The 22023-nt window shown below is 40.3% G+C and overlaps 1 protein-coding gene across 1 annotated transcript in view; it reads right to left on the reverse strand.

The window, feature by feature from the left end:
• Window positions 1-7106: 7106 nt before the first annotated feature.
• The window catches only part of DNAH9 (dynein axonemal heavy chain 9), a gene marked incomplete at its 5' end in the record, with an annotated part of 234306 nt that continues 219389 nt past the window's right edge, over window positions 7107-22023 (reverse strand). Inside the window, 2 exons of the mRNA XM_081938079.1 lie at window positions 7107-9442; window positions 21230-21619. Of these exons, the coding sequence (XP_081794205.1) occupies window positions 9215-9442; window positions 21230-21619 (618 nt within the window). The 3' untranslated portion in view covers window positions 7107-9214. The remainder of the gene's footprint in view (window positions 9443-21229; window positions 21620-22023) is intronic.

A 22023-nucleotide genomic window follows, 5' to 3' on the forward strand; every position in this document is an offset into this window, starting at 1 on the left:
CTGGAGAATGAGTTTATGAAAGAGTGAGAACTTTAAGCAAGGACCTCAGAAATTGGCCAAAACTCCATCTAGTGCAAGAATATCATTATAGACCCAACACTGTGGACTACGTACTGTTTTGGCTTTGAAAACTGTAATTGCTATAGGCACATAATTGATTCCCTTAGAGTTTATGATATCTGGATATTTATAGGCCTTTACTCAGTTTTGAAGTTTTGATGATTCAGATATGAGGTACTATAGATTGCTACACCACTTAGTAAATACCATCATCCGCATTTGGTAAGGTTATTTTCTAGCATTTGAGTCTGGCAATAAATGCTAGCATATGAAGGTTTTGTCACAAGTCCAGAAGGGTTACACAAAGGACAGCAGCAGCAGCAACACACTGAATACACACATTGGGTTTGAGCTAGAAGTTTGGCTCTAACGAGACCCATAGTATCAAGACTACAAAGTACCTAGTTACTAGGAAAGTGACTAAATTATTTGCCATGACAATGATATGCATGTTTGATTACCAGGTGGAGTAGAGATTATCTTTTTCTCTAACTAGGCTATGTTTCTGTACCTACTTAATAGGAAACCAGCTCTACCGAGCTCAATGGGGCCAATTTCTGGAAGTGCATACATAGGATTATGCTGTTAATCCATCATAGCAGAAATGACAATCATCTTATATCACTTGCAACATATTTCAGAAAGAGTGCTAGGAAGAAATAAATTCCCATCCAAACTTGCATTTTGGGTCTCCAAATCATCAATTTCACAACGGTGCTAAAACATGCTCACGTACATACCCAAATTATCAGTCTGAAAAGATTGCAGCAGTACTCCCTGAGCCTAAGCCTTGATTTCAGTTCAGTCATAATCTGTGTCAGGAAAGACGTTCCATTAAGTATGGATATAGAAGAGAATGAATAGAAAACTGTTCTGGGGATTTATGATCGAGACAAACCAACAGCACTGATCATTTTGAAGTCTGTTATTGTCAGAGTTTCTCCATGTGATATGAAGTTTCTATGCACCTCACATTTCCTTTGGCGATACTTGATAAAATTTGCTGCAACCAATATAACATGATATCCACAGAGATATTGGGGGGAGGGAGGTACCAAAAACAATGGACATTTGGTCTTTGAAGAAAATGCTGCAGAGAACTGGAGCTTATAAACTTGCTGCACCCCAGGGGCATAAACTAGAAAAGCAAGATGCTTCATGTGACCATTGACAAAGAGACTTTCTAATATTTTTCTCTTTCATGACAATGCGGATAAGGATAGAAGCTATACTTAAATATACATCTATAGAGTGTACCAAAAGTCAGCTCCCATAGGCCAATCATAATGTTTTATTAATTTTTTTCAGGGAAAATGTTACTGTGCTAAGAAATGTTCAAAGGTCATGCAATAAAGTGTTTAGAAGAAAATGGCAAACTATTCAGACTTTTAATGTGATTAAAGACTTCTAAGTTCTCTATGGGGTCCACTTTTGGTATGCCCTATGTATTAAAGCAAATTGTGTATTCAGAAAGGAAGACACCCATTCTTCACTGGAATAGAAGCTGAAGGAGAAAATTAGGGTCCGTTTATGACTGATCAAATGGCGCCAGAGTTATTTGAATCACATATTAAAGTTCACATAACATGTGGAGAAATTAGAGAGACTGAAAGACAGATTACAGAGAATATGCTATTTCATTCATTTACCTTTGCTAAAACTAGAGCAAGAAAATCTGGATAACTCAAGAGATGAAGAGTAGGAGGGAAAACATGATCACTTGTCTATCGCAGAAACAATTACAAATAAGTCTACAGGAATTAGATACAGTAGCTGGCCAAATTCAGCCTCTTCACATAGCAATAACAATAGAACTTAGACTTATATACTGCTTCATAGTGCTTTACAGCCCTCTCTAAGCGGTTTACAGAGTCAGCCTATTGTCCCCAACAATCTGAATCCTCATTCTACCCACCTCGGAACGATGGAAGGCTGAATCAACCTTGAGCCGGTAAGATTTGAACTGCCAAACTGCAGTTGAAGTAGCCTGCAGTACTACACTCTAACCACTGTGCCACCTCGGCTCTGGCTCACATATTACTGGAATTGTTTCTTTTGTACCTCCAGCTTCAAAAGTATCATCCAACTAGGGAGAATGTTATGCCAGCTTGAAATCAGTTTAGCCCCCTTCATTCTGTAACAGAGGCTGTGACAGAGAGTTGAACCAAATTATTTCTGACTTAGCTGTGGGATATGTAACAGCATCCCAAAAATAAAAAACCAGTACTGTTATTGTTGTATTTAAATGTTGCTGTTGTTCTTAGACAATTTAAAGATGACACCTTATAAAAATCTATCTTTGTTGCTTTTTCCAGAGCATCATTGAAACAAGGAAAATTAGTTTGGATGGAAACTATTGCATGAAGCTGATTCATCTCATGTTTTTTCCCACAGTCTCAGGATCAAAACTAGGAGAAAATGTTGACCTAGTTCCTGCAAATAATTAAATAATACAATTTTTAAATATATTATGGACAAGATAATATCATACTGATAGCCAAGAGATCACTATTGTTATCTGAACTGTAGAGAGGAATTAAGGGTATATGACAGACCCATTTTTTTTCAAGTAGAAAAATCTAGGTCTCAAAATATTTATTGAGAGACATACCAGTCTTCGGAGGCTTATATTATTTAAAATAAATAGATGCATCCTTGGGCCAAGCTTTAGAGGATATATGTAGCTTTGTAGTGTGAGTCATACTATCAGAAATACATTTTAAATGTAGATTGCCTCATACATTCCAAATAATAACTAGATGGAGGTTGGAAGTCAAATTATTTGAGTCTCAGTGGAAACGTTATCTACTTTTATTGGTTTATTAATCAACATATACAATAGCATCCTTGAAAGCATTACAAGCAAAATAGTAAGTCATAGCAATACTGAAAATCTATATTTATATGCTGTTCAAATATTTAGATTTTAACGTGTTACATGGATAATTCAGAGACACTTCAAGAGAGAATGTGTTACGGGATCAATTCTAAGCAAGTTTCCTAACAAAACAAGGCACAGTGGGGGTTAGTGAAAGTAATAAAGGATTGTGTGCATGCATGTACACACACACACACACACACACACACATGCATAATAGAAAGCATTCTGTGAAAACTTTAAAGGTGTGCTCTCCCTATAATATTAAATATTTCCTTCTGTGCTAGGTAAGGATGATAAATATATACTTTGCAGCAATGACAATAATTATACCCTTATAATTATAAATTATAGATTTGCTCTCCCAGTCACCAACACCCATCACCATTATTTGGTTGTGCAGGTAATGACTGGAATGCATACAAGTGACCTGAAAACATTTGGAGGAGTGAAACTCACAAACAGCAAGGAGTGAGAGGGATATGAGAATAAACATGAGTTGAAGATTGATTTGTTATTGGAAGGATAACAGACCCAAAAACATTCCTCCAAAGTTGTTCAAAATGCTCAGGTAAATAAACCCCAAAGCAACTTGATAACTCATTTTGAATTCAGTTAATTTCTATTTTAAGAGTTGTGCATGTTACATGGTATTAGTTCCACACTTCCATTTTCTATGTTGATGTTGCAAATTTTCTATCAGGAGATCTTATACTTCTTGAACAAGATCAGTGATGGCGGAAAAGCTGCCCAATTCAATTGAAAGGATTTACGTGTAGGGGTGGTATTCACTTACTTTTCCTACCAGTTCGCTTCGCTCATCCACACCCTGCCCATGCATGCACTCAGCCTTCCGCGCATGTGCTATGGCTTGAAAACGGGTCTAAATAGGACGGCATAGGGCCAAGGTGAGTCTTGGCCCAAGGTGGGTCCCAGATTTCCACTACCAATTCAGGCAAACCGGTCTGAACTGACTGAATACCACCTCTGTTTAGGTGGTACCGATCCTACTCTACCATAGGACAATTCAGCAGAGTCCATGGTTCTCAGTTTATACCCAATGCCTAGTCAATGCCAACATGTCTATCTTTTGAGGATTGTTTCTTCTGCAATAGAATGGAACTCCTCAGTGGACACAGAGTATAGATATGGTTCCTTGAAGGAAAAGCCTTCCAAACTCAGACGGTAAATAGAAACAGATGTTGCAGCTTTCAAATGCGGACCCTCTACTTTCTACTGTTCTCTTTAAAGTAAAGCTATTGGATATTCTTCAACTTCTTGCCACAGTGATCTTCACGGTTTCATCCAGGTGATTGAAGCTGAAATCAGAGCTGCTGCCAAACTGTCATTAATCAGAGACTCAATTATCTCTTCAAAGCCAGACAATCTTCAGCACATACTCAATAAGATCCCACAAACAGCAATTTATCTCTAATTATCTAATCATCCTTCTCTAAATCTGCCACTTCTTATCAATAATCTTATTACTGTAATTAATTGCAGAGTTCATTAAGTACACCGAGCATGGTAAAAGTATACACAATACCCAAATTCCTCTGACATCGAACAAGGAGTAAAATGCCTGAAAAAGATATCTTCATTCCAGAAGAAAACCCAGTATGATCTCTTTAATATTAATAAAGGGGAGGAATAAAAATAGAATGGCAATTCTCCCAGGTCTCCATAACGACTCTGATACATAGTCCTTACCTTTAGTGATACATCACTATTTCACTACAAAATGGTTTCTGTGTAAGTGGATTTCAGTAGCAGTTGTGTTCACAGACCCTTATGGCCTCTAAAAATACTAGGGATTAGCAATGGAATATAATTTAATTTCTGAATATGAAATAAAGAAGATGACTAAATCATATTTAATTGGGTTGTCAAACGTCTATGAATTTGAAAACAAAATGAGACCCTTTAAACATAAGATACTACTTCATACACATTCAGGGATACCCTTATGTAAATAGAAATGCACCAGAAGAAGAAAAAATAATAAGAGTAAAAGCAGCAATAGCAATAGATTTTGAAACGGCTCTATGAACTTCTGCAACCTGTGGGTTTTCATTCAGGATATAAATAATTCTATTTTCTTACTAAATTGGCAAATTTAGGAAGCTTCTAATTCCTTAATATTTATAAGGTTTCATATATTATATTGGCACAACCATCATTAATGCACTTTTTCCACACTGTTCATAAATCTGCATTATTGTCTAAAAAGACTCTGCTCAAGTCTCCACAAGAAGCCTCCATACATTTAGGAAACATTTTAAATTAAGTGCATTTATAAATGCAAGCACTGGATTATCTGGCCAATTACAGACATTTAATGAACTAATTGTAATAAGTAAACCGTGTGAGTCTCGACACAGTTTTTGGTATGAAAGCGCTATTGCCACCCATACACAGTAAGAAAGATGTCCATGATGGAGAGCTGTGTTGCAAATAATCTATGAATTATGTATAGCATTTATCCATCAATGAGTCAGATGGGAATCACAGCCATTTATTATGCAAGTGTGTCAAATAGAAAATTAAGAAATAAATTCTGTTTGTCCCTAAAGAACCCGTCTTTCTCATAAGACAGGGCCAATACAGCTTTCCTCAAAAATCATAAATCATTTGTTTAAAAGATTTCTCAATTCCCATGAGTGTGTTTTGTTGATCAGCCTTGGAGTCCTGTCTGGACTTAAGCCCAATGGTAAATAAATGCCAAGGTGTTTAACATTACTTATCCCCCACTTTAAGTGGCTACAGTTCAATTGGCTAAGAGACATAAGGTACTTCTGGAAGTACAGTCATGCCCATCAAGCATGGATCTAGCATAAGTAATAAGTAGGGCGGTTTCTTCACTCTGGTGTTCTGTAGATACACAGAAACTAACGCTCCCTCAGCCTGTGGTCAACATATGTATTCTACAACCTCTGAACAGTGCCACTTATAAGCAGGTTTTTATAAGAAATAATAGTCCATGTCTTTCTTTATATGTGGATTATAAAAGCTCTATTGGTGACTTACTTTGGTGTCAGTTCACTGACCATTAGCCTGAAATATGAGCATTTGTGGCTGAGACTGATAGCTTACATCCAATGGTGTATATATCCAATGCATTAGGGTTTGTAATTGGCTTCTGGATTATACTGAAATGGAGATACCTCTTCAAACAGAATACCATGAAAGTGAACAGGCAGGATGGACTTTCCTACCTATCATCTTTCCAGCCACTATAATCACTTTATTTCCTTCCAAGGTAATGGGTACGAAATCCTTAATGATTTTATCAACTGTGAAACTCTCCTTGGAGTTTATCAGAATAAGGTGTTGGAATGGAGGAAGATGTTACTTTAACATCAATACAGTAAGGGTCATTTAACTCCAACTGAATCAGAGACTAGGGTATAGAAAGGAAGTAGTGCCATAGGAATACAGCTGGACCAAAATGTTTTCAGGTCATATTTGTGCTAGAGTCAGTTGCAAGTTGGGAAAGGCCTAAATCATCACATTAGTATCAAGTTAAGGGTACCTTCTTCAGTCTCCTGCATCCACAAGTTGTCAGCAAGAGAAGTCAATAATTTCCTGGATAGACCAGACAGAATCAGTCAACAAAGCTTCCTAGCATTGCTCTTTTATATTGCAGTGACACTGAATACTGCAGTATTCATCACCTTAGAGCCTATGTCTTCACACTTAAAATTTCGAGGTCAGTTCATGCCTTTCTCCCCTTCTTTTTGTGTTAAAATACAAGTGCTCTAAGAACTATTTTTTAAAAAACACACAGGTGTTTAACCTTGCAGTTTGTCAAGCTTTCGATTTCAGACTTATCATGGTTGCCCTTTAATATGCCGTACGTTTCCCATTACAATTCTCTTTCAAGCCACCGTAATGGGGAATATGGAACAAGTTCAAAGATTGTGCAGTGCCACTGAGACCAAATTGCTTCCACTGAGTATGGATGACCAATTCATCCACTGTGGTGGCAGCTTTTACCAGCCTTTTTATCATGCTGTTCTGTTGAATAAAGGCCTCTTACATTTTAGAAGAGCCTAAAATATTAAGATTCAGAAAGTCAGAACTTGCTTTTAATACTCAAATCTCACTTTAATTCCCAGAAAATTATGTTATAGTGCTTGATATCTCGCTATGAAGAACGGTAAATGGAAATCTACACAGAGGAATAAAGACTGTGTGCTGTTTCTTTGTAGAAATAAAGTGAGCACAGTGGGGAACTTTTAAAAATGAAACTAATAGTGTCATGATACCAGCAAAGGTTATTATTGAGTTCCTTTATTAATGACATTTAATTTTTCATCAAAGCAGTGAATTGCAAGAGAGTGCATTACATATCTAGTTGATGTAATTACTCATATCTGTATCCTGCCATATTCCCCTATATATCCCTTAACATTTTTTTTAAAAAAATAGAAAAGCAGAGGGAGCTACAACTCAGTTTCTCAAGCATGGATTTTAAAGTGTTAAGATTTTTTTCCCTGAGATTATTTTTCCCCCAACAAATGCTTAAGCTTCTCAAAATAATAAGGCAGCCTTTGTGCTAGAGATTTGAGATTCTTGGTGCATTGTGTTTATGATGCAAAGCAATTCAGATTCTAACAAAGCATTTGTACTGCCAATAATCTCACACACTAAGTGCACACTGGTATTACTTTGCCAGTAATCAGATATATTCCTTGGAGACAAATAGATCTGGCTTCTTGCCATGGATTTTGATAATAGTTTACCATCCCCCATCTGAATCAGCTATCATAGTTGGAGATTGTTTTGATAACAAGTTATCTCCAGAGAAAGCTGTTTTCATTCATTTGGGAAGAAAATGTATGTAAAAGCTGGTTTGGACAAGCAGATATGAGCTTAACATGTACAATGAGACACATACAATTTGAGCAGTAAGAAAACACAGTATCATTGCAAAGTAGGGGGCAGGAGAAGGTCATCGATGACAATAGAGTAGAAATATTTTTTAATAAACAAACTAGTTGATAACCTGGCGTTGCCCAGGTATGTATTTATAGGGGGGAAATGTCTGGACCAAACATAATTTCTAATGTTGGATTTTCCCACTTACAAGAGGGAGCCTCCTTGTGGAATGCTGTGAAGCCATTACCATGCCAACTCCACTGCACTGTACAGTAGAAGCCATTTTAAGGCCTGAAAGTGCATGAAAGACTCATTTTTAAGTCAATGCCAATATTTGGCTCGGGAGAAAAAAATCCAGCACAGCAACACTTTCTGTTTACACCATGCAGCAGTAGTAGGAGTCGGGGGTGGGTTCCGGCAGTCACTACTGCTGGTTCACTTGTGGGTACTTCGTATGCATGCTTGATGTCCACTGCAATAAAAATTGCTCTGCGGATGCACAGAAGCAAAAACAAGATGGTGCTGCCGGTTCCGGCAACCCAGGCCACCAAACTACTACCAGTTCAGCCAAACCAGTCCAAACCAGTAGGAACCCACCAGCGGTAGGAGTACTAAAAAGAAGTGCTTTTTTCTGCATTTGATGACTTGAAGCTTAATTAGCAAATACAATTATTCAGAAAATGGAGCTTGAACCACTTGCTCTATGTTTTTATATGCCATTCAACACAGTGGTGTTGATCTTTCAAGCTTCTCGTGGTTTAGGACCAGACACCCAAAAGACCATCCATTTCAAACACTTACTCAACCCTTCCATTCTAGGCCTCCTTGCCAAATGAACTGTGGCTGAAAGGAAAGAGGGAAAATAAGCTTTTTAGGATCTGGATCTCTTTGATGAAATGGTCTTCCCACTGAAGCTAATGCAATATTTATGTCACCATTCGAGAATGTTTCAACTGAAGCCAGCCTTTTTCACGCTGGCAGTAGACTCCAAATACACCAGGATTACAACTTCCAGAAATATTGATTAGCACAACCATGCTAATTGGGAATTTTCAGAGTTATAATCCCAACATATCTGAAGATCTAAGACTGCCTTAGATGAATTTCTTTGCCTGTTTACCTATTATTTAAACATGTCCCCTGTTTTGCAAGTTGGATAACAGTTATTACTTATTTATGGTACATAAACCAAGTAGGCACCTTTTATTTAACAATGTAATAAACTTGAAACCCTGTGGTGTGCTTGAAGATAATTCAACTCGTCTTTCTTTCTTTTTCTTTTTTGAAAGATGTATACAAGCATGAGACAACACTGGGCATTCATTCATTCTTCGAAGCGAATACCAAATAAGAAAAGATGACCTTTTTTTTTTGCTAGAAAAAGAGAAGTGAAGTCTAAATTTGCAGGAGGAGAGCAACCCCTGCTAAAATCCATTTGGATGGTTTCTCTTTAGTCTTCAAGTTAAATGTCCAAATATAAGTAGGACCCCGTTGGCGGGTTTTATATACAGGACAAGGATATACGTTGCGTGCGTCTTGCTTGTCAATAAGGATGGCTTTAATGAAAATAGTCGGCATGGGTGGAGTCAAGTCCTTCAGTCTGGCATCAGCAATCAATCCAGTCTGCAAAGAGTAATTTTTAAAAAATGAGATATTGCTAACTCTGCCTATTCTTCTTACAAGAGACGAATCATTCTGAGCACAGAACTTCATGAAAACAACCCGTTTTGATTACACTACCAAAATATTCATAACAGACAGCTTCACACTAGAAGCATCACATTTGCCTCAAAGCAAGACATTTCACGGTTACACACTTAGAAGTGATTCAAAGTACAATATTTTGCACACCTTACCCTTAATGCTGTGTCCAAAAACTTCTGCGTGAAGTATGTTAATTTGTGCAGAGTTTTGAAAATAATGAAGCAACTATGTAATCACTTTTGTAGATAATTTAACTGTTCCGAATTAGCCAAGTTTGAACTCCTTAAAATAGGTTAATCCTTGCAAACATAAGCCTGAACAATAAATGGACCAGGAAGCAGAGCAATTACCGAGTCGCAAAAGTATTCAACAGTGCCTCGTTAAATACTACCTGATTCTTGGGAACAGAAATCCAACCAAATATGACTGAGACACTCAACATTAGATGGAAGGTAAAAAATATTTATATTTGTTTTTTTCATTGACAATGCTAATAGCAGCTTCAGAGAGGGTAACTTAGGTGAAGAAAATATGACGCACATGTACATGGATTAAGCTCCTCTTCTCCCCATGCGGCTGCTCTGATCAGATTTGGACTTTTCTACAGTTGTTTTTAATCAGACATTAAAGCAGTGTGATATACTGCTTGAATGGAAACTTGGCCTTTGCATGCAGCATTAGAAATACAAACTGGTCATTGAGTAGGCAAGCACAAAGCAACCAACGGATGTCAAGCTGGACTCAAAGAGCAGCACCTCTAAGTATAGAGACTAGAATAAAAAGTGGAAAGGATCAAAGAATTGTAAAATTGTATTCATTTATTTACCAAATGTATTGCTCGCCTGTTGTGGCTTGGTGGCTGCTGGCCTCTCCAGCAGCCAAATTAGATGAGGAGGAGGAGGGGGTGCGAGTCAGGGTCAGCATCAAGGCAACCTGAGAGCTCCAAGGGGGGAAGAGGGAGTGGAGCTGTCAGAGAGAGAGAAACAGACAGAGGCAGAGCATGGGCTGTCCATCAGCCCTCAGATGGAGAGCCAACAGCCCCCAGGTCTAGAGGTGGCTGAGGAGGAAGAGGAGGAACAGCTGGGTCCAGTGCCTGACACACGGATGCACAGAAAGCAGAGGAGAACAGTGGAAATCAGTGGGCCGAAGGAAGAGCCATAGGGGCGAAATGTTTTTAAAGCATTTTTTTTACTATAATTCAGGCAAACCGGAAGCATTTTTTACTACCGGTTCGGGTGAACCAGTAGTAAAAAATACTCCCGGTTTGCCTGAACTGGTAGTAAAAAAAAATGTTTTAAAAAAAGTTTTAAAAAGTTCCGACGATTGCACGGCACAGCTGATTGTCACAGCTGATCGTCAGGTAGTTAAAATGCTTTTAAAAAGTTTTTAAAAGGTTTCGATGATCGCGCAGCACAGCTGATTGTCGCAAAGTGAACCAGTAGAAGACTTCAGAAGATTTCACCCCTGAAGAGCCACCACTGCTAGCAAAGCCCCACTCTAGCTCTGGGGATAAAAAGGGGGCAGAGATGAATAGATGTGGCAGACAACTCTTCATCTCCCTGCTGGATAGACTTGTTAGCCTGCAGTGAAAGAGAAACTTTTTGCCAGAGCTACTGACGCGCCTAATAAAAGGAATCATTGCTTCAACTACAGAGGGTTTGTCGCAGTGGTGGGTTTCAAATTTTTTTAGAACCTCTTCTGTAGGTGTGTCCTGCTTTGTGGGAGTGGCTTGCTGGCCATGTGACCGGGTGGGCGCGTCCAAATTGTAAAATGTGGTGAAACTCACTTAACAACACTCTTGCTTAGCATAAAAATGTTGGCTCAGGAACTCTGGCATTTGAAGCACGCAAGTCTTAAAGCTGTCAAGTTACGAGACCCTTGCACCCCTAACCCTTTAGAAAAAAAAACCCAGGGGTGTTCAAACTTGATAGCTTTAAGACTTGTGGACTTCAACTCCCAGAATTCCTCATCCAGTCATGTTGGCTCAGGAACTCTGGCATTTGAAGCACGCAACTCTTAAAGCTGTCAGGTTACAAGACCCTTGCACCCCTAACCCTTTAGGGAAAAAACCCAGGGGTGTTCAAACTTGACAGCTTTAAGACTTTAAGGTTTAGATAGGACTCTTAGAAGTGGGCGGGATGATTGGTGAGCCAGCCAATCAGTGAGCAGCGGGCGGGGCAAGTGTGGTGCGGACAGGTGCAGGGACAGAGCTAGAACCGGTTCTAAACGGCACGGTAGGTTCGTGGAACCTCTTCTATAGAAGAGGTTAGAGCTGGCAGGAACCCACCCCTGGTTTGTCATGTTTGGGGAGCTGGGTCAGAACACCGCCCATCTTATCACCAGGTCATTCTGGGGAGCTTACAGTATGAAATTGTAACCATATTGCCTAGTCAAAACAGGTAGTCCCCAACTTGCAATCACAACTGAGCCCAAAATTTATATTGCTAAGTGAGAGATTTGTTAAGTGAATTTTGCCCCATTTCATGGTTTTTCTTGCCACATTTGTTAATGAATCCGGTAATGAATGAAGACTGATTTTGCTTGTCAAAAGGTTGCAAAAGGTGACCCCGAGACACTGCAACCCTCCTAAATATGAATTTATATGAATATAAAGTTGTCAAGCATCCGAATGTAAATCATGTGACCATGGGGATGCTGCAATGGTTGTTAAGTGTGAAAAATGATCATAAGTCCCTTTTTTCAGTGCCATTGTAATTTCAAATGGTCACTAAGTGAAGTGTCGTAAGTTGAGGACTACCTATATAGAAACATGGAAAAGAGAGATAAGCAAAGCTATTAAAATGATAGCCCACAAATCGCTGTTTCCTCCGGTATTTAAGCACCTCCACCTTTCCAACCAATGATTAAGGATAGCTAATGAAGATGGAGGAGGAATCCCTGCATGGATAATTAATGGCAAAACAGGAAATTCACTAACAATTCCTGTCTTTGCCTTAATTAAGGCAATGCTTATTCTCCAGTATATAGCCTTCCATTAGCTAGCAGGCAAAGGCAACTTGATGATTAATTAGCAATACACAGCACAATGAAAGGGATGGTGTAGAAGCAGTAGTGGGATCCAACCAGTTCACACGTATTTGGGAGAACCAATTGTTAACTTTCTAAGCAGTTTGGAGAACTGGCTGTTGGAAGAAATCGCATTTTGTTTTTTCCACTTTACAGGGCTAATCCTGTAAGGAAGGCAGGAAGGAAACATTCTGGTGTTGTTTCTAGCCTAATAATTATTGCCCTGGTTACAGAAACTGCCTATCTAGTTAACCCTTATTACATTGTAACAGCTAAGGTGAAGAGCTCATCGATGTGAGTGACGTTGAGTTGGCTACGCTCGCCCAGTTCACATGACCACCGGGCAGTGGTGGGTTTCAAACTTTTTACAACCTCTTCTATAGGTGTGGCCTGTTTTGTGGGAGTGGCTTGCCAGCCATGTGACCAGGTGGGCTTGCCAGCCATGTGACTGGGTGGGCGTGGCCAACTTGTAAAATGTGGTGAAACTCACTTAACAAAGCTCTTGCTTAGCAACCAAAGTGTTGGCTTAGAAACTCTGGCATTTGAAGCACGCAAGTCTTAAAGCTGTCAAGTTACAAGACCCTTGCACCCCTAACCCTTTAGAGAAAAAAACCCAGGGGTGTTCAAACTTGACAGCTTTAAGATTTGTGGACTTCAATTCCCAGAATTCCTCCTCTCGCTCTTCATCTTGATGATGTGCAGACGGGCGGGGGGAGGGAGCTGGAACCGGTTCTAAACAGCACTGTAGATTTGTGGAACCTCTTCTGTAGAAGAGGTTAGAACTGGCAGGAACCCACCCCTGCCACCGGGCCATGCCTACCCAACTGGTCATTAGGGTACAGAACCGGTAGTTAAATTATTTGAATCCCACCACTGTGTAGAAGTCTTGGCTGAACCCATTGGGTAAAGTCCCACCTGAGAATGTATGAGATTTACTCTAGGCTTTTTTGCTTTATAGTGTATAGGAAATCTCTCCTTAAATCTTGTTTTAGTGGTACAAACTTGCTTCCATAAAGTTTCTTTTGTTCTCATCTAAATACACGAAACCAAAAAAAAAGTTTTCAGGCAGCTGGCCAGGCCTAAACCTGGTGTAAAGAAATTCTGAACAACCCCTTTGGGAAACAATTCCACTTTAGCAAGACATTTCCTTTTAAAAAGATGGCTACAATCAGTGCTGACAGTTCTCCTCCCATCCTTTCCAAAGATTAATTTCTAGTGGATATGTATCCCAGAAAAATTGGCTACACACCTCACAGTAACTAATTTTTAAGCTGTCATCCATTTGACCCCCACAAGAATACATATGTTGCTACTGGATGGAAAATCAGAAGGTTTGCTCTAACACAGAAATGCTTTTATTCTCTCACCACATATATCCCCAGTTGGGGGGGAAAAACATGCTTAGGCACTAAGAAAGAACATAATTATTTTTATGTTGTGCTTCACAACAAAACATATCCATAGGAAGCAACTTTAAAATAGTCATTGTTTGTTATTGTCAAAGACCAGGTGAAGTCCCCACAGATTTTGCCTCAATTGCAGGGCTGATGAGTCTAACGGGGAATTGTTTTGGGGGTTGGGGGAGAATTCATCCTGATATGTCTGAATAGTTTTGCTTGAAAAGGTTTGTTACTGAGAAATTCTTCTTCAGTGAAGTCGCCAGGAACATCTTTTGAGATTTCTTTTCATGCCCTAGAATCAAGCTATTTTATCCTTTTTTTCTCTTCTGTTCCTGAGTATGCCCAGAGATGGGTTCTTGTTCAGCCGAACCGAGAGTGGTATGCCGGCCTGGGTTGCTGGAACTGGCAGCGACCCAGGCTGGCCACGACCACAAACCGGTTCCCTCGGTTGCCGCTACTATTGCCTGCGTGTTTTTTTGGACTGCCAGCATGTTTTTGGGCTGGAAAAGTTTGAACATAAAAGCCTTGAAATAAAGCCTTGTAGGGACTTGCATGTGGAGAAGACAACAAAATATGATCTTGTCTCTTATACTATCACTTTACTTCCTTGCTCTTATTATTATTATTATATCAACAGAATTGTATCACAGTGGCCAGTTGCTTCGCCGGATTTGGCATTAATTACTAGTCGGGCCCCACCCAGAGGCCTAGGACGTCGTAACGTATTTTCGTAATATGTGTGTGGATTATTATTATTATTATTATTATTATTATTATTATTATTATTATTATTATTATTATTATATTTATATTATTTATATTTATATTTATATTTATATTTATATTTATATTTATATTTATATTTATATTTATATTTATATTTATATTTATATTTATATTTATATTTATATTTATATTTATATTTATATTTATATTTATATTTATATTTATATTATTTATATTTATTTATAATATTTATTTATTTATTATTATTATTATTATTTCCTTGAATTAGTCAGATTCCATTACTTTTTGGCTCTTCATTCCAAATTTATTCTACCCTCATTCCAGGATGGTTGATAATGATCTGCTTAATCACTTAAGGCACTTAATTTCCTCAACATAGTTTGTGTTTTATGCCCACGAGTATAACCCTTGTCCCTGACTCAGAATCATCTCTCGTTAGGTAATCATCCCATGCTGAATTAAAGAACTTTTTTTTTATTCTCTGTTTGATCTCTATACATTTCCAAATATTCATCATTCTGTAAAAAGGTACATGTGTCACCTAATTTCTCTAAAGATCTCACTTCTCCTTAACAAGGAGGAATAAGGAATAGCTCTTAATTCCTTATCTTCATTTTTCTCTATCACTTGTATATTGCTATCAGGAATATTTGCTAATCCCAGTGCTAGAATTACTAACCCACTCCTTTTCAATAATGAAAAATAGGATGGGTAGAAAAAGGGAGGGAGCATGCAGGAGAGAGGGGGGGAGGGAGGGAGAGAGAGATGCCAGTTCATGTAGTGCAATACCTGATTATTGTCCTTAGTTAATTTCATTATCATTTGCCAGTCTCAAATTAATTTTCCCCATCTTCTAAAATACAGTGCACACTTTGCTCTGTTTTGCCATACCTATAAAATATTATTACTGTTCTACAGTTCTAAATAGTTCTCAAACTACATATCAGTCCACGCACATGTGAAGGAGGACATATGGTCACATAAATATTATGTGTTTCGGATGACCCGCTCCCTCCTTTCACAGAGGCCGCGGGAAGCCCCTTTGCAGGGTAGGGCAGAGGAATTTGGGGAATATCTGCAGGACAAAATCGCTCAGATCCGGAGTGAATGGGTCCCCCTCAGTGATCCTGGGGAGACACCGGAGGTGAGTCTTGAGGCACCACTCTGGGAGGAGTTTGACTCTGTTGCCGCCGAGGATATGGACAGGCTACGCGGGCGACTGCGGGCCACCACATGTTTATTGGACCCGTGTCCCTCCTGGCTTGTACTGGCAGCCTGGGAGGCTACACGAGACTGGCTCCTGGGGCTGGTGAACGCCTCGCTGAGGGAGGGGTTCCTACCAGCCGCCTTGAAAGAGGCGGTGGTGAGGCCCCTGCTTAAGAGGCCTTCCCTGGACCCAGTAGAGTTAGCCAATTATCGTCCTGTCTCCAACCTTCCCTTCTTAGCGAAGGTTGTTGAGAGTGTGGTGGCGAAACAGTTCCCTCGACACCTGGAGGAAATTACTTATCTAGACCTGTGCCAGTCCGGTTTTCGACCCGGCCACAGCACTGAGACGGCTTTGGTCGCGTTGGTGGATGATCTCTGGAGGGCAAAGGATGGGGGTTGTTCCTCCATCCTAGTCCTGTTAGATCTCTCAGCGGCTTTCGATACCATCGACCATGGTATCCTACTGCGTCGGCTGGAGGGGATGGGGGTGAGGGGCACCGTTTTGCGGTGGTTCTCCTCCTTCCTCTCCGGTCGGACGCAATGTGTGTTGGCAGGGGAGCAGAGGTCGACCCTGAGGCTGCTCACGTGTGGAGTGCCACATGGGTCGGTCCTCTCACCTCTCCTGTTCAACACATACATGAAACCGCTGGGCGAGATCATTCGAGGATTCGGGGTTGAGTGCCATCTGTATGCAGATGACACTCAGCTATATATCTCTACCCCGAACCACCCCAACGAAGCCGTCGAGGTGATGTCCCGGTGTCTGGAAGCCATGCGGGTCTGGATGGGTGACAACAGACTCAAGCTCAACCCTTCCAAGACGGAGTCGCTGTGGCTACCGGCGCCCCGCTTTAGCCAGTGTGTTCCATCTCTGGCCATCGGGTGGAACGACTGCCCCCGGTGGATAGGGCACGCAATTTGGGCATCCTCCTAGATTCCCGGCTGTCGCTAGATGATCATGTGACAGCCGTGGCTAGGGGGGCGTTCCACCAGGTTCGCCTGGTGCGCCAATTGCGCCCCCTACTAGAGCGGGACGCCCTTTGCACAGTCACTCATGCCCTGGTGACTTCCCGTCTTGATTACTGCAATGCTCTCTACATGGGGCTCCCCTTGAGATGCACCCGAAGGCTCCAGCTGGTTCAGAATGCAGCCGCGCGGGTTATTATGGGGAGTACTAGGTACTCTCCTATATCACCTTTCCTGCGCGAGCTGCACTGGCTGCCTGTGGCTTTTCGGGTGCGTTTCAAGGTGCTGATTGTCATCTTTAAAGCGCTCCATGGCTCGGGACCTAGTTACCTGCGGGATCGCATTCTACCCCACACATCCCTGCGACCAATCCGCTCTCACAGAGAGGGACTCCTCCGGGTACCTTCTGCTAAGCAGTGCGGGCGGGCGGTGCCTAGGAATAGGGCCTTCTCTGTGATGGGCCCAACCCTCTGGAACGACCTCCCCCCCCCCGATATTAGAACCACCTTGGACCTCCGCTCCTTCCGCAAGAAACTCAAGACCCACCTCTTTCGACTAGCCGGCCTGGCCTAATTGTAATTGTAATTGTACTTACAGGTAACACCCATTACTGACCTTCCTGGATGGCTTTTTAAATTTTTAAATTTTGGGGTTTTAAATTGGTTTTAGAATTGTTTTTAATTATTTAATTAGTTTGGGTTGTATATACAGACGGTATGTTTGCGTTGTTTTGTCAGGTGTTTTATGTTATGTTTTGTTGTTTCATACACGAACGGTCTGTACACCGCCCCGAGTCCCTACGGGGAGAGGGGGCGGTCTATAAATTTAATAAACCTAAACCTAAAACCTAATAATGCAATATTTGTTAACTTGGATTACCATTTTTAAGAACACAAAGATTTTCTTTTTTAAAAAGAAGTAATGAAAAAAAAACACCACAGAAATAAAAAGGTACATAATACTGGGATACATAGGGCCATGTGCAAGCCAGTATAAAACAGTTTTTACTGTCTACTTTTCTGACATTCGGCAAATTGCTTGTATATTTTGTTTTCCTCTTTCCAAAAGGGGTTGAACTGAGGGAGCTAAATAGCCCCTTCCAATTCTGTCATTTGATGATACTTCAAATCACACTTAATAGGCACTAATCTTCAGCCGATATACCTTATTACCCTGGATAAATACTACATTAAGTTTCTTCAAATTTGACAACATCATGGCACCTGAAGCCTAATACTCACTTTCAGCCTACTGTATTTCCATCACAATCATAAATGCTTAATTTTAAAAATACTCTATATTTTCCAATATTATATACCTTTAACTCCCAATAGCCCACAGGCATAGAAGTCCTACCATTTTGCCAGCTTTATAGTACAATTTAAGGCTATAAAAGAAGAGATACATATGGACAAAATATGTACAGAGGGCAATCTAGGCAAAAAAAAAATACAAATAATAAAGAATTACAACATCTTTATTTTTAACTGGACTCCGAAAGGCTTGTTAGAATGATCAGCATAATCAGTTCTAAGGTTGCTGGTACACATTTCTGTTGTTAAAATTAACAAGAATCAGACGATTACGAGTAGCTGGTATAAATATTGCTTAAATATTTTAAATTATTTTTTGCTTTATTCAATGATATTATAGTGCATCACCCATACCTTGGGAAACACAGAGTCTAGGGGAGCTATGGAGAACCTTTATATTATTACAAAATCCACCTTTCCCAAAATTTCATTTTGTTGTTTTCATTGTTTATCTGTGTTCATTTTGGTGTTTGGATTTTTTTGGGGGGGAGGTGTGTACATTAAGATTGCACTAAGGGTGTGATGGCAAAACTTTAGGAACCCCTGCCCTAGACAGATATTAACATCTGAAGGGCAATTATTAAGGGAAAGATACCCTAGACAAACAATCAATTACAGTAGTTATAGGTCCTTGTTCCTCCAGGACGACTTTGAAGAGGAAAGTCTTGGGGGATGGAGATTCAGAGGGACAGCTCAGGGATGAAATTCAGCAGGTTCTCACAGGTTCTGGAGAACCAGTAGCAGACATTTTGAGTAGTTCGGAGAATCAGCAAATACCACCTCTGGCTGGCCCCAGAGTGGGGAGGGAATGGAGATTTTGCAGTATCCTTCCCCTGCCATGCCCACCAAGCCACGCCCACAGAACTGGTAGTAAAAAAAATTGAATTTCACCACTGGAACAGCTGCCTCTAGATCAGTGGTTCCCAACGTGAGGTCCATGCCCCACACGTAGGCAATTTGATTTTTAATGGGGAAATTTGAACCTTGTTTAAACCAAATTAATGGCCTTTTAGGCTTCTCCCATGTGAGCAGAGTTCACTTTTTGAATAAAGTAAGAGTTATATGTCACCGGAGGGGGAGGGATCAGGATTTTAGAGATTCTTAAGTGGGGCATGGCCAAAAGAAGGTTGGGAGCCACTGTTCTAGATGCAGCTCAACAGAAACTGCCTGATAGAAAGTGCTTGGAGTGTAGCCATGTTAATGAAACGATTCCCAAGAATCACAAACAGTCTGAAAAAAAGTGATTCAGAAAAGTCTGGTGTTCTTCCCAGCTTTTGCTACTCCTCTGAGTTTCTAATTATCATCCAGGTTCTTTAATACCTTATTCTGATTGCTGGACAAGAGCATCACTCTTACTCTGCCGTTCATTCAAGTACCCTGTCCTTTTTACAGGAAAATGAATGCCACCCTTCACTGTTCTACTCAGACTTAGCCTTTTTCAGCTTATGCTTACACCTTTTGGAAAGCTCCACAGGTCCTCCAGCCTCTGAGCTCTGAGCCTTGGTTCCTCTTGCTAGGGCTCATGCAAGGTCAAAGAACTGAGCAATGAGATGGCTCTGACCTGATACTCTGAGATGGACAAGGCTAAAGAATAAAAGGCATTGATTGGAATGCTTCAGAAATGGGCTAAGAGCCAAGAAGCATTTCAGCTTCAAGGCTAGCAGCACCAGCTGTTCCTTTGGCAAGGGTTTTCTGTCTTTCCTGCCAAAAATAAAGAGTTGTGGAGTGGGAGGCAGAAGAGGTGTAGTGCACAATATAATGCAGGTGTAATGCCAGTGGAAATGCAGATTCTGAGATCAGTAATTTTGCTTCCTTCTCTTTAAAACATAGGATTTTGAAATAGCTTCTCTGGTGAGAAGAGGATGGAAAAATAAAAGTTCACTGAGAACGCAACCATCAGAACAATGCCAAAATAGTTTATATTAAGTACTATTTTGTTGCACCATTATTTTCGGCATACTTGCTTTGGTTCCATCCATTATACTTAAATCTAGTTTTCATCCACACCCTGGATGATTGAAGGCAGAGTAATCAAGCCCTGCAATTTCTTTTTAAAATCCAAAATGCCTCCTGGGCTGCTTTCAAAAATACCTCCTGTACTACCGGGACGTTGAAGTAGTCTCCACTGATGCCAATTGTCAATTGGGAAAATTAGAGGGGAGGGCTCAGGATCACGGAAGAGATGGGGTGGAGAAAGCAGCTATGGAGAATCTAATCTTCCTAAAGGTGTCGGACCCACAATGGCAAATTAAGATCCAAATTAGGCCTGCACCCTGGAAATGTCCCCTGCCTTCTCTATAGGCTCCTTAAGCCTAGACTTCTATGTAAGCTGATGGGCTGGACAGTTCTTTGGGTCCCAACTCATCTAGCCAGAGCAGGAAAAAAAATCGGGCAGAGTTCTTTCCAAGCTGCCATAAGTGTCTCACAAAGGAAAAGCAGAGAAGAATTCTTTTGAGGTCTCTGCTTCATGTTTAGCTATTTGACACAGATTTCTTCCTCTCTGAACATGCAAGCTGCAGCACAGAAATGAAAACCCTTTAAAAAGTGTAAAAGCAAAAGCTAAGTAAAACGAATTGGTAAGGCATTGAAGTTTATCCCCCCCCCCCCCCGTCCACATTACAACCACCACCTTCTGCTATTTGCTTTATTTGCCACTTGAAACAATGATCAGCTCTTGGCTGGCTTTAAAGATTTGTGCCTGAAATGTTCCACACACTATGCTTTTAATGCAACCTTCCCAGTTCATGATTATGATCCATCTACAGTATCTCAATGTGATGAATTCCAGGAAAATACCAATTTTGTACTTGTAGAAGAAGGCTATGAATATGCATGACAGAGCTCTTACCCCAGGCTTTTAGTGACAAATGGCATACTTCCTGGAGGTGAGTTTGAATTTTCCCCAGAGAAGTAGCAAATCTAAGTTAATGGTGAGCCACAGTCCTGGTCTAATTATTCTGGAACGTTTGTTTCACAATAAGGAATGCCCCCTTCCCTCATTTTAGTGACTTATCAAGTAGCAGCAACCTTTAAATCTTTGCATTTACCTGCATATCCCAGCGTGCACCCTCCATGAACAAGCCGTGAATATATGCACCTTCCCGCGGAGGACTGGTGAACTCTTCACGGTTTCTCTTAGTCACGTCACATTGCAGCGTCATTTTATCCAGAGGCCACTCATTTTTTCGGGCCATGGACTGCATGATGGCTGTCAAGAAAGACTGTGGGTTAAAGAATCCTGCCAGCCATACCACCGATGGTAGCACGAAGTCTCCTATCCATGTTTCAAGCTCTCTGATGCGATTGAGAAGGTCGGTGAACCAAGTGCCTAAACCAGACATGGAAGGATAAGCTCTCCTGGTCCATGATTCAGGCACCATATCCAAGAAGATGGCATTCTGTAAAGTTTCCATGTCATTGGTCATGGTTAATTCACCCTAAAACACGTAAGAAAAAGAAGCATGACAGACACATTTCAGCCAAAATGCACTCAACATGGGAAAACAGCACATTTGGTAGGATTTGCAGGGTGAAAATCATTCACCCTTCAGTTGCAAACAAGTGTAGAGAAATGGAAAAACAACTAGTTTAACAACTTGAAAAACTCCTAAAATAACAGGGAGATTATTTGTGGAATAGTCTATATACTTCTGCTGTATCTCAAGCTTTTCTCATTATTTGAGTGAATTGCCATTTTTCTAGCTTTTGCTTGGTTTTTAAAATGGCAATAATGCAAACTATTAGCTATTTTATGTATATTTATTTATTATATATTTATTCCACCTTTACTATTTTTATAAATAACTCAAAGCTGTGAGCATTCATTCATATTTTTCTCTTC

This window comes from Natrix helvetica (assembly GCF_964273705.1).
Source record: "Natrix helvetica genome assembly, chromosome: 1".
Classification (NCBI taxonomy): Eukaryota; Metazoa; Chordata; class Lepidosauria; order Squamata; family Natricidae; genus Natrix; species Natrix helvetica.